The sequence below is a fragment of the Pleurodeles waltl genome, chromosome 10, assembly GCF_031143425.1.
Source record: "Pleurodeles waltl isolate 20211129_DDA chromosome 10, aPleWal1.hap1.20221129, whole genome shotgun sequence".
In the NCBI taxonomy this organism is placed as follows: domain Eukaryota; kingdom Metazoa; phylum Chordata; class Amphibia; order Caudata; family Salamandridae; genus Pleurodeles; species Pleurodeles waltl.
The window spans coordinates 764,932,033-764,945,495 of record NC_090449.1 but is presented as its reverse complement, the minus strand read 5'-3'; the positions used below and the strand labels follow the sequence as shown (position 1 = coordinate 764,945,495).

Below are 13,463 nucleotides of genomic sequence, written 5' to 3'. Positions count from 1 at the left end.
TTCAAATTCTGATTCTGATTGTTTAGCCATATTAAAAAAGGGGTCAGTTTGGTCATTAGTACCTTAAATCTCTTTGTATTTGTTCTGTGCTTAGTTTTCAGCATAGCAACTCCATTGACTTCTCTTCCTCGCTTTATTGGTGGAACCAATTTACCAATATTCCAGATCTAAAAAGGACTGGGCACAGGTGCAGTCGAGGTGCACTGGCTCGTTCTCAGTTGGACAATTGGTTTATTACTTTTCAAGCACCTCTTGTAATTTTAAGGTTAGACTCTGGATAATATTTTTCACCACATTAATTTCCTTCTGCAATAATTCACCCTACTGCAAGATTGTTCTCAGTGCCAACAACAGGAGGTTCTCCATTCCACTGGTCTGATGCGTCTACTTCAGTTACTTCTTGAAGATTGTTTTGAGTGCTAACCAATGGTGTAAATTTATTTAGATAAATGATTTTTGGCTCTTGGCGAATCTGTTTAGCCTGGGGGGGTACATGAATGATAAATATAGTGGCCCATATTTATACTTTTTTAGCGCCGCATTTACGCTGATTTTAAATGCAAAAGTGTTGCAAACTTACAAAATACAATTGTATTTTGTAAGTTTGTGCCGCTTTTGCGTCAAAAAATGCCGCAAACGCGGCACTAAAAATGTATAAATAAGGGCCATTGTGAGCAAATGTCAGTCCTAAAAACATGGTTCATCTCACCAGTTACTTTAGACAGCCTATTTTAGGGTACAATTTTCATCTGCATAGGTTTTTTGATTTCACCTTTCCTTACAGCGTCTCTGCTGCCTTTCTCTTATCCATGCTGAGAGCATTTTAACAGTATCCTATTTAGCACAAACTGAGCTAACTTAAGACAGATATGGTGGCAAGCCTAAAAATGAGAGGTAAAGAAAATGGGAACCACTTGTTTTTAAACAACTAGCCCAGATACAAAGAGAAAGAATGTGTTATGCAATATGCTTTGCAAATACCATAGCATAGCTTAAGAGAAAGTCAAATCAAAGGATTGTGGCCCTTCCCTGTCTCTTCCTGTTGATGACAGGTGAAGAAGGGCAAGCACTTGACCTTGGCTTTGCCCATGCACGTTTCATGCAGCGGGAGAACAGACTGTCCTTTGTAGACCAGTGTAGTTAACAAGGGCCTGTCTCCTCTGCCCCCTCCTGGCAGCTGAACAGGCTCCTTTGGCTTAAAGTCCCTCATCAGTGATTCTCGAGTCTCCTCTCAATAACACTGTATCCCCAATCATTATTCACAGGGTGGGTCCTAGAAGGGCCAGTAAAGTTATTGTCACCTGTGGGGGTCACTCCTGATCAACCGCTCCCTAAATACTGCCTTTACTACTTCCAGGTATCACTCCAGAAATAAATCTGCATGAACTGCATAATACATTCTCCTTTCTCCTAGCTTCTGTTGTGGTGCACCAGGGACCCCTGTTCTCCTAAACATCCATTTCTGTTGGGTAAAGTAAGTTTAGTCCTACCACTACTCAATCTAGTACGTAGATTCCCTGCAGGCCATAATTGCTGATCCATGATAGGATGAGTAGGAGCTGTCTTTATTTTAATGGGCATTCCCATCTTTCACGTGAACATCTACATTATGTCCAGCAACTCTCCTCTGTTCACATTATCCTAGTTTGCAGGTTTCCTTCACTGATGAATTGTATGTCATTTTAACTTGTTTGTAGTATAAGGGTGGACTTAGACAGCTCTCTTACTGACATCTTTTTTATTGCCTTCCTCTGCCATTCTTGCTATGATTCCTTCATCCCAATCCTACTCTTTATCACTCTCCATGACATTCTTCCCATGTACTAGGATGCCATTCACCCTTTCATACTATTGTGCAGACACGTCACTGTGAACACTATTTTCTTACTTTTCAAATGCTTCATAGCATCCGTATAACTGATCAACTGCTAAACCTTGTGTGCCCTTCACATGTCACAATTATCTAATATAGATCAACTCTACTACAAAAGTGAGTACAGCACCATTAATCTAATCCCCCACCCAACCTATACATTATCACATTTAGAATAAACCCATCAATCTTGGCTGGATAGACCCCAAGGCAATACCATTCTGTACTGCCTCAGGGAGCACAACAAAAAAGACAAACCAATACCACAGAACATTCTTATAAACTCACTAAGAGGCATTTCTTTTCAAGAACTCTCCTAAAATTTTAATTTCATTGCCTCAGCTGCTGAAATCCCTTAGTAAATGATTCTTGGACATCTATAATATGGCCACCACTTGCAAGAAAATCCACAAAGGATAAAAGGTCTAACCTGTTGAACATCAGATAACATAATGCAGGCAAATAAACAACTAGAAAGCTAGAGAAATCCTGGAATAAACTTTGGATATCTGAATCTCTGAAAACATTTTAAAATTCCACAGTGAACTAAAACGAGATTTACAAAACACAGCACATCCAAAGATACTGCTAAGAATCTGTACTAAATGACCATCTTCCTAAGAAATGGATGATGAATCCCTATTCCACAAAACATCATATCTTAAGCTTGCTCCATAATACACAGATGACCCAACCCAATAAACCTGATAAAATTGTGTACATGATACATGGCCCGTTATCACTTGAAATTGTTAACATTCTTTTTATAATTAAAATGTGGACAGATCACATCCCTAATATAGAGAAACAGCCACAATCAAAAGAAGTTTCCAATTTCTTTCTAATCCGGATTCTAGACCAGCAGTAGATCCCAAAATACTGCATGGCTTTTTTTGACAGATCGAAGTCAATCCTACAGAAAAACAGGCTCAATATCCATCAATATGCTTATGAAAGTATACCTCAGCAAAAGTTAAATTACGCCATGAAATTTGTGTAATTTCTGAATAACAAATTATGTGAAATTTCTGAATTAAAATTATGTAAATTTCTGAAAAATTTAGAAATCTTGCATTACCCAACCAGTTTGCTGTTGGTATCTCGGAAGACTTGTGGCAGGAAGAACCCACTCATGTGAAAAAAGTCATGCGACTTACGCAAAAACCACCTCCGCTCTAAAAGGGTAATTTAATTCGGTTTTCATGGAATTTGACATGAAATAAACCATTATTTACTATACGAAGCCAAGTTTACAAACAAAATCTAACACCCATCAGATATAATAATGTACAAAGTATTTGTCTGCAACGTAATAAAATGGATAAGTTCCTTCCAATCTAATATTGAGCCCGGCCAAAATAGTATTCCTCTTTCTCTCGTGTAGAGAACAACTTCTTCTGATTAAAAAAATAAATGGCTTGAGCACCTCTCAGAAGATATAGAACCATGTTAGTCTCTTCTTCAATGAAATGACTAGACTTTGTCATTGACATAATAATGCCTATTAACGTAGATATCCAAATACAATAAAACTGCCTTCTTTCAACCATTCCTTCTCATTCCTACTACTCCTTCACCTGTCTTCAGAGCTCGAAAAAAGAGAAGGGGCAAATTTGACATCTATATCTGTATTTCCTATACCACCAAAATATAACAGCTCCTACACATGAGAACATTTCAGATGAGGAGATAGGATGAGATGACAAGATGTTTAAATAAAGACCAGTTGCCCCACATAACATTGAAAGGTAACAAAAATCATGCAAAGGTACTTGCTTGGCACCATCAAGCATATGCTTTCATGACAATGGGAAAAGTAAAATCTGTACCCTGACAAGAGCCAACAAATCGTCATCGCTGGATTGATGGCACAATGTGGACTCCTGCAAGGGAGACATTTTAAAGATCTGCATCCCCATTTATGCTACAATGATGTTTTCTGTAGATTCTTTGCAGAATAGTTACACCACAAGTGATGAGCTAGAAATTCTTTTTCAGTCTCCTTGCAGCTTGGACTGACTGGTCTCAAACACATTTGACCTTTCATTCAGACACTTGTCTAGGCAGTCCTTGACCTATTTCTGCTCATTGTGCACTCACCCATCTTCATTCATTTTTTACCTCTGTCCTCAACTCACTCATTTGCCCACACTGCAGATAACTTCAGTAAATCCATTTAACTTTAATATGCTAAGGTAAAAATGACCAAATAAAATGAATTTGTATTTAAAATAAATGACTTCAAACAGTGGTACAAGCCTCTCCTCTGTCACACCTTGGCATTGGCAAGCCCCAAAAAGTCACTCAACACCGCTCAATGTAATTTCCCATACAGCTTTATTAAAGACACCAAGAAATCAGAATATTCACTCCTGTTAAATGCTCCTGATAATCAAACAATGACATTTCTGGTTCCACCTTCTTGCCATTCCACTGTTACTCTTGTTCAGCTACATATACACGTTAGATGTGAAGCACTTTGTTGCCCATGTAACTAGGTTTATCCTATATAAATATCATTAAAAATATAATATGTAAATAATTTTGGAATCCTCATCCCTATGGAGTCAGAGTAGTTTCTAATATTATGACCTGTAGTTAACAATTACTAGGTGAACCTCAATAATGCACAGAAGATAAATCTCATTTGATCTGTAATGGTATTATGCATGAACTTTGAAGGTTTCTCCTGCTGTTACATTTCCAAAGTACATTGGCCACAATTAAACAAGTTGGGATTTTGTTTGGTGGTTATTTTATTTGTTTTCAGTGTCTGCCCAATGTGTTTAGAAGAAGAATATTGTGCTTTGGTAATATGTATGGTTTTACAGTGTCACATTTTGTCCAAACAAACAGTAATGGTCTAAATCAGTGATTCAAAAAATGTTGGCTACTGGGGACCCCCACTGTATCATTATTGGAATCCGGGAACCCAAACTGATATATTACTGAAAGCCGGGTACTACAACCTAAGCACTTTTGATGATTTGAACCGCAAAACAATAGACAAGAAATACAGAATATGGATTCATCAAAGAAATACAGACATTGTTTTTTTTTTATTCCAAAGCAAATACAAAAATAACATCAACATTTTAATTGTGTTAGAAAGGTTGGAGTGTCACATAGGTTCTCATTGTCGTAATGAAACTACTGGATTATCACAGAAGAATCACCTGAATTGTGGGGTACTGAGTACAATCCCACACCATGTGACACCTGTCGGCCTAACCTAGGTTTTTCCGGCCAACAAGCAGTGCCTCATCTCCACTCAAGAGCGGGAATGATTGTGGCAACAGGGCGCATGCCAGAGGGACTCCTCATGGGAATTGTGGTTGATCAGATCTCACCCTTTTCTCTCACGCAGGCAAAGACAAACAGAAGGAGAATATAGTTCAATAAGGTTTACTGACATAACTGCATCTTAGATAAAATGGCATGTATTGCAATAACTAAGATGATAAAACACACTAGAAGCAAAATGGTGACAAAGAGAGTGAAAAACAAAAACAGTCCCACCATACTGTCACTAGGAATTACATATATATATATTTCCTGCCTAGGCTATGTTAGAGCATAGCGTGATAAACCCTAATCCGCTCTTCAGGTTTCCCCCCTGGGAAGACATCATCCCCCATACCTGAGCAAGGAAGCCTGTTGTCTAGAAAGATACCGTCCCCATATAGGCCAGGGATTCAGCAGTCTAAGCAAGCAGCTGTAGCGAAGACACTCAGCGGTCAGCATGCACTCGTGGTCATCTTGCTGTAATCTCCCTCTAACATGTATGAGACAGAGAAAGTTTATAATAAAGCAGTTGATATTCTACAAAAGGGTTCCCACATAGGAATATGTGTGTTCTATGAATGTTGGAGTCACAGCCACTTGTGCCGACAAACCCCTATCTGACTGCAACTTTGAAGAAAGCACAAAGTGAAATAAAATCAGTGCTAAGAACGTGATGCTTTCCTAGGCGAAGGAACAAACAGAAAGAGAAAAAGAAACAACACCGCAAATGTGGCTAACGCTAGAAAAATAAAGCGATGCTGAATAAAAAGTAACAGGGCTAAAGTTCACAACGGCAGACTTACGGGGTCATTACGACCCTGGCGGTCATGGACCGCCAGGGCCGGGGACCGTGGATGCACCGCCAACAGGCTGGCGGTGCATCCAGGCCAATTCTGACCGCGGCGATAAAGCCGCGGTCAGAAAAGGGAAACCGGTGGTTTCCCGCCGGTTTTCCCCTGGCCTGAGGAATCCTCCATGGCGGCGCTGCAGGCAGCGCCGCCATGGGGATTCCGACCCCTTACCGCCAGCCTGGTTCTGGCGGTTTTGACCGCCAGAACCTGGTTGGCGGTAACGGGTGTCGTGGGGCCCTTGGGGGCCCCTGCAGTGCCCATGCCAATGGCATGGGCACTGCAGGGGCCCCCTAACAGGGCCCCACCAAGATTTTCAGTGTCTGCATAGCAGACACTGAAAATCGCGACGGGTGCAACTGCACCCGTCGCACCCTTTCCACTCCGCCGGCTCCATTCGGAGCCGGCATCCTCGTGGAAGGGGGTTTCCCGCTGGGCTGGCGGGCGGCCTTCTGGCAGTCGCCCGCCAGCCCAGTGGGAAACTCAGAATTACCGCGGCGGTCTTTTGACCGCGCAGCGGTATTCTGACGGCGGTACTTTGGCGGGCGGCCTCTGCCGCCCGCCAAAGTCAGAATGAGGCCCATAGTTTGCTAAAATAACATGTCTAAAACATGGCTCGAATAGCTACACAACAGGAGTTTTTCTAAATTAAATTCATGCAACTCATTGTCATTACTATATTATCAGTGTTATGTATGATGTACTTGCACTGCTCCCACAAATCAATTTGAGGATAAAAAATTCATTTTTAGCATCCAATTTCAAATTGATTCGCATTTACAGACCATTTGAAAATGTTCCTTTTTTATTTATAATTTATTAATCTTTTAATATTATTTAATTTTCTAAGCAGTCGCAGACTCCCTGAGTAGGCTTTGTGGACCCCAAGTCGTCTCCGGGCCACAGGTTAATAACCACTGGTCTAAATGATTTCGTCCCAGCAGAGGCTTCATTCCCTATGCACGAGTTTCTGTCAATGTTTGTATCCTAAAGCAAGGACAACAAGTCTGACTTTTGTAATATATGGATGTAAGCCCAGATTTCATAGCACTGGTTCTGCCTCTTGGCTTTTACATTGATTGTGTTCAAGCAATAGTCCGCTTTAATAAACTGGCTATGCCAAGTAATATCAAATACTAATTAGAGGAAGATTGGTCAGCACCTCCTTGATGTGGCCTTTTCACATCAAATAATTTTGTCCAAATTTTATTTAGCCCTTTAGAGCTTCATGATTATGCTAGCGCGCCTGGTCCTTAGTAAGTAAACATACAAGGGGACGCGTATAGGTTGATGAACCTTTTGATTTGCGTGGAGTATCCTAGCTATGTAGTAATCGATGACCATCAATAATCAATACATTAATCATCAGTGAATAGCGTCAACATTTTATGAATAACCACAACTCAATTCTCACGTTTTATCAATTTTATTTCCCTATTAGTTACAAAACTAATTCATAAGATTAATTCAAACTTTATTCAATTCACTCAGGATTCATTTATTTAGTAATATAACCTAATCAGAACTTAAGAAAACATGCGTTCTAATGCCTCAACATAAGCCAATAAAGAAGAATCTGTTAACATGAATAGCATAGCTCAGCAAATCAGAATCAGAACCCTACCTAACACAGATTAGCATTAGCACGTGGGACTTCATGCAAAAACAAATTTGGAACATGAATTTTGAAAAACATCTAGCTAGGAGAAAACTATAAAACAGCGCAGTTGGTACCTAGAAAGAAAAGACACAAAAAGTCAATCAGTCATAGCTACCTATCCATGGTATGGATCAGCAACAAAGTCAGTCTTCGTCTTCAGGTCATCAATCGATCAGCAATGCATCAGGCTCTCAAGAGCATGAGCCTAATGACAGAATCTCGAATCTCTTCTCCCCCACTATTGCATCAATATCGGAATAAGTTCTCTCCCAGAGCAGTTCTGCCTCTAGATCTGAAGTTTTTTGCCCTTTGTCATGACATTTTATTAAGGATACCCAGTCCATTGCCCTAATTCCTAATTGGTCAGTCAATCACCAGTCATTTCCCTACCCAATAACTTTAATTTTACAAATCTATGAATTATAATATTACGTCGTTACCAAGGTGTTGATTGGTTCACTGTACAATGTACTCATCATCCGGCTCATCAGGTATCGGAAATGTTGCATCTTCTTCTCCAGTAAATGTCTCTATTGTTCGAGTCTCATCTCCTGTCCACCGGTACACTGCAGAAAATTCTAGCTAAGCAGACTTTATTAACATGAAAAGTTCAGGGACAGTTCAATGCATTAGCTTCTCTACAGTGCTAGTAATTCAACTTCTGCATGAGGCCTGGCAAAACTAGGCCACCACTTCGGCTAAGTTAACTCTACAGTATAATGCAAAACATACGTTATACATCTTAATATGATATATTGCTACATTATTATTACACATTTTCAATATTTCATACATTTTAAATCATTTTTAGTACAACTTCGTATAAGTTGGCAGTCACTCTTTGTGGGCACTTTCTCAAACGTGCACATTAATTTTTCTATGTTCACTTTTTCTATCATTTTCTTATTAATCAAAACACATATACATTCATTAATAATCTCTAATTAACATATCTGCTTCAACAATTATAACATTTGGACCTTGGCCATATCATATATTTTTTCCAGAGTCTGATACACTTAAACGTGGGTGTATGTTCTTTTGCATTCACTGCCAATTTTGCCTGAAAAGACAATGTATGTTCACTTGTGAAAGGCCAAGTGCCATGGAGAAAAAGTCCTTCACTGTCATAGAAGGCTTGGCACTAGAGTATTGTTACAATTTTGTCTCCTAGTGTGTACCCATCACACATTTAACTGTACAAACCAAAAGAGGTGGTGTTAATGAGCACCACCCAAAAGGCTTAAACAATTTGCTCTACTACTGCTGTAATATACAGCAGAGTTGCTTTAAATTAAGTCGCCAGTGTTGACAAGCTCCCTTGCTCCTGAAAACTAAATTTAAGACAATTAGTATAGCGTACCAGCTGAACATTTGATAGCAAGGGCCATTTGTGACGTCCTTCTTGGTCATCTGTGAGTATTTCATAGCTGGGCAGTTTTGTATTATAATACATCTTTAAACTTGATAGCATCCCGGGTAGACTGTTCTCTGTTCTGTCTGTAACAAAGGAGCCCCCCTGCACCGGAATATCTGATTTCAGCTTATCTGGATCCTGGTATGTAACGCTGATGAAAAGGGTCCAACACTCAATAAAGGTATCCCATTTGAGATTTGAGATGTCCGTATGTTTGGATAGCTTTCTGACATTGTATTGTTTGAGCTTGTCATCTGCAGTTAGAGATGTGCCATTGCAACCAAATCGATATTACCCTTTGTTAAAGACGAAATGCATTTAATTCAAAAACGTCCATAAAGGAAACCTCCAGATCGTGGAAAGCTAAATATGTGCTGCAATTGATGAAGTACTGGTGCTTCATATTGATTGGGAACAGGGGTAAAACGATGTTCTGCTGCACTGGTGGTACACCTAAACACTAGAGTTAAGATAATGCTTTTATAAAGCCAATTTCTGAAGATAGAGAGAATGATTGCTTTTCATATATTTTACCACTTTTGTCTGAAAGCAATGTTGACCAGTCATTGAGGGACTGGGACCTATCCGCTGCGTATGTGTTTATGAAAATGTTGATACTGTCCTTTTTTTCTCGTTCATCATTTTGACCATGTGATTCCTTTCTAATCACTCTGAACTGTAGATACATGTGCATGCAACTGTCCACACAAAGAAATGTATTTTACGTAGGATGTACTGTTGTGCTAGAAAAGTTGCATGTAACAAACTTGTATATTTTCAGTGGTGGAAAGGTTTTAGACTTGGAAGATTACTATGAAGAAATTTCATCAGTCCACCAAGTTCCTAAGGATGAATTTGGCAGGTCTGAGGAAGACAAGTCATCAACCAGCTGTAGGTCTTCCCTCATTAACACGGGGTAGGTAATATTCTATTAAAATATATGATGCCTAAGTTTCACACAATACAGAAATACCCATTGTCTGCTTTCATACTTTGGTGGTGTTGTATTTATTTTTCTATGTAAGGAAACTGGGCAACCTGGTATTCCTCTTGGGTATTAAGTGACTATATTGCAAACCATTTTCCACATTAGGAAATTGCATTAAATACCTGTGTCTGTTTTGTAAAACTAGCATTAGCGTGTCTTTGGAACAACTCTATCACTTAGGCACAATTCTTCATCAAACAAATGAATGGAAGACACATTTTCAGGCCAATTCTGTATTTAAAATATGCAGTAGATATGTTGGGTAAGCAAGACTACATTTTTCAAAAACCGAAAATCTTTGATGAATCTAATGGTGCACCAAGTGAAAAACAGCACTATGCGGATGTAGTGACAAGTGCTGAAAACTGCGCAATCATGTCAATAAAAAAGAATTTCTATTTTTCCTGATTGTTTCACAAGCATTTTGCATGCTTAGTCACAGAGAAACAAGTGTGCAGATTACAGCCCATACCAATATCTGTCAGAACAATGAGATGCACTCTAAACATTTTAGTGACTTTGAAAGTACTAGTTCAGAAAAGACCATACCAGAATTAACGGAATGGTCAGCCATTTATAACACCCAGTGTTTCAAACCCATTATTTCGATATATATTTTGTCATCAGTTGATATCCTTTTTAGTGAATCTCTCCACAAGCTTCAGTTGATGGGCTATGATGTCTTCTTGCTCAATACAATGGTTTTCCTGCCTGAAGACATGATTGGATGAGGTAGCCAATTTGTAGTCCATATGATGTTATATAAGTGTTTGTGTTCCCCACATTGCACGAGCTGTGGCTTAATTGCCATTGGGTGAATGATCACTACGTTTTACCATCTTCGAAAAGGATTGTGCAAAAAGGCACTACAATAATATATGTGCAATCGAGCCTTTCTGTGAGCAGCCTCTCCAGCATGGTGCAGGAACCATCAATATAGTTGTGTGAGGATAATATTTTACATGGTAGAACTGTATTTCTGTGTTTCCTAATCAGCATGATACGTTAATGATCATGTGTCAATAACACAGAATGTTTCTTAAACCTACTGCCCATACATCCTCTAGTGCCTGTTTGGGCACCTGTTGATTTTCTTTCTAACATGTGGAAGTTAGAATACTTTCTGAAGTTGTTCCATATTTTAATAGGCAAGAGTGTCATTAGTCTTTCTATTTTCTTGTAATAGTTGAACTAACTTATTGAGGCCTCAAGTGTCAAACATCCCTGATTTAGGCAATACCTATTTCTTTTCATGCTTGCTTTTGGGCCTTGCATTACATCTGGGAAATTGATGGATTTTCTGCGATCATGGTAAAGAAGGAGAACATATCCATTGGTATTCCTGAGTTACACTGATCTCAGAACCAGGATAGAGGGTATACCCCACAAATTTGGAATCCACTGTGGAGGTAAGAAAACAGATCATGTATACACAGCATGCTCTGTGTGTCCTGGGCATCGTTTGGCATTCCTCAGAAGTCGATGGAAGTCAGATGGATGACATGTTGTGGCCTTGATGCCACCAACAGATATTGCCGTAATATATTTTCACTTAACTTGAAAGGTAGTGAGGGCAGGCCATTGCAAAAAGGTACTCCAGGGGTAAAAGAGACCTGATTTACTTAAGTTAAAGAAATAAACATTAATAGTGCCTCTGCCTACTCTTTTCATATCGTGCAGAAGTGGGTTGAAAAAATCTTCAAGGAAAGTACCTTCTCAAAACACAGTTTGATGACCTGTTATATAATAATTACATATGAGGCATTAGGCAGTTAAGGCACCAACTTAAGGTTTTCACATATAATAAAACAACCCCATGAGCTACCTTTAAATACGTAGAGCTAATGCTTACACTAATGTTTCAGCACTATCTATAAGTATAAAGATGATGGATGGACTTTATTAGTCTCAGAGCTCATTAAGAAAGTTTATTTATTTGTGATAACTTAAATAGCTCTTTAAATTGAAGACCATTGCCCCAGAGTCAATATGAGATCTTTAAAGGGTTAAGGAAGAAATAAGGATAAACTGATCTTGTTTGCAAGGCAATAATTGCAATTTTTAGTGTAATGGACAAATTGCATAGAACAGTACTGATCGCTGATGACTATTAACCGCTCTCAGTAATTCTTATTTTTCTATTAAAAAGATTGGAATGTTGAGAGCCCCGTTGTAGACAATTGAGTGGTTAAAGCTATGAAAACTGGTATAGGCCTTCTGTCATTAACATTATTTTGCCCTCATGAATAGAATATGTCTCTCCTCGGCAGAAGGGGCGTTGAACTCAGATTGAGAGTGCTATGGACCATTGAAAAGAGTTCATGCTTCTCCCTCTATCCTCCTGTTGCTCTCACTGTCACTGTCACATGCCATTGCTGGAGCACACAGAGAGGTCTTCCTCCCGACTCAGATTCAGAAACCACGTACACTCTTGTGAGATGTCAAAACTCGTCCCACCCATATTAGAGGTCGACAGGATCTTTGGACTAAGTGAGGAGTGTGGTAGTCAGATTAATTCAACATAAATCAATAATATAAGAAGCATAAACAAATTTAAACACTCTGATCAATTTGATCACAGCCTCTAAACTGCAAACTGAATCAAGTTTCAAAGCTTTATTACAACCACAGAGCCAATATAACATAAATGGTGCACAAAACTAAGTTATACACATACAGGAAAACCATAGGCTGACCAAAATGCCTAAAGATATTAAGCCTACTAAACATCAATACTATTAAACACTCCAAGAGAATAACACAAATTAACAGAACTATAACGTGCACATCAAAATCAGATTTCAAAGCAGATGATGGTGACGTCAGTAAATCATCAAACTCAATTAATAACAATCAGTTTCTGGGACATCCTCATCTCTATTACGAATTTGGACTTGCATGTGTGGGGACAGACTAGCACATGCGGGCAAATCAGGAAAAAAAGACAAAAATAATTTGGAAAAATTTCTATCTAGGATAACTCACTATGCTATACACTGGTGTAATCATCCAAGCTGAAATGGAAACAAGAAAAATCACATTGCAGATTATATCCCCCTCATGAGACAGCAAACAGGAAAGATTCGACAGTCCAGAGCGCTCACAGCTTCTCAGCATCAGTAGACAACAGCGTCAAGGGCAGTGCAGGACTTGAGCTGCACATAGGGCAAGACAGCAGTTCAGAATTTATTGGGCATATTAGTATTGTATTGGACAGCATAAATAAATGGGGCAAATAGAAAGGATGACTTGAATTCATCAGAAGACTTGTAAGGTTCATAGGGATTCAGGAGATGAGTGACATTACAGCAAAGGGTCATAAGTAAGACTGACTAAAAGTTTCAAAAGTCTCTCCCTAACTAGATATATCCATAGAGTTCTGATTGGTCCAC

The 13,463-nt window shown here is 39.1% G+C and overlaps 1 protein-coding gene across 1 annotated transcript in view; it reads left to right on the top strand.

Moving 5' to 3' along the window:
* The window catches only part of MYO3A (myosin IIIA), a 1,274,985-nt gene that overhangs the window by 1,127,129 nt on the left and 134,393 nt on the right, over nucleotides 1–13,463 (top strand). The window contains exon 32 of the mRNA XM_069211361.1: nucleotides 9,865–9,999. Within this exon, the coding sequence (XP_069067462.1) occupies nucleotides 9,865–9,999 (135 nt within the window). The remainder of the gene's footprint in view (nucleotides 1–9,864; nucleotides 10,000–13,463) is intronic.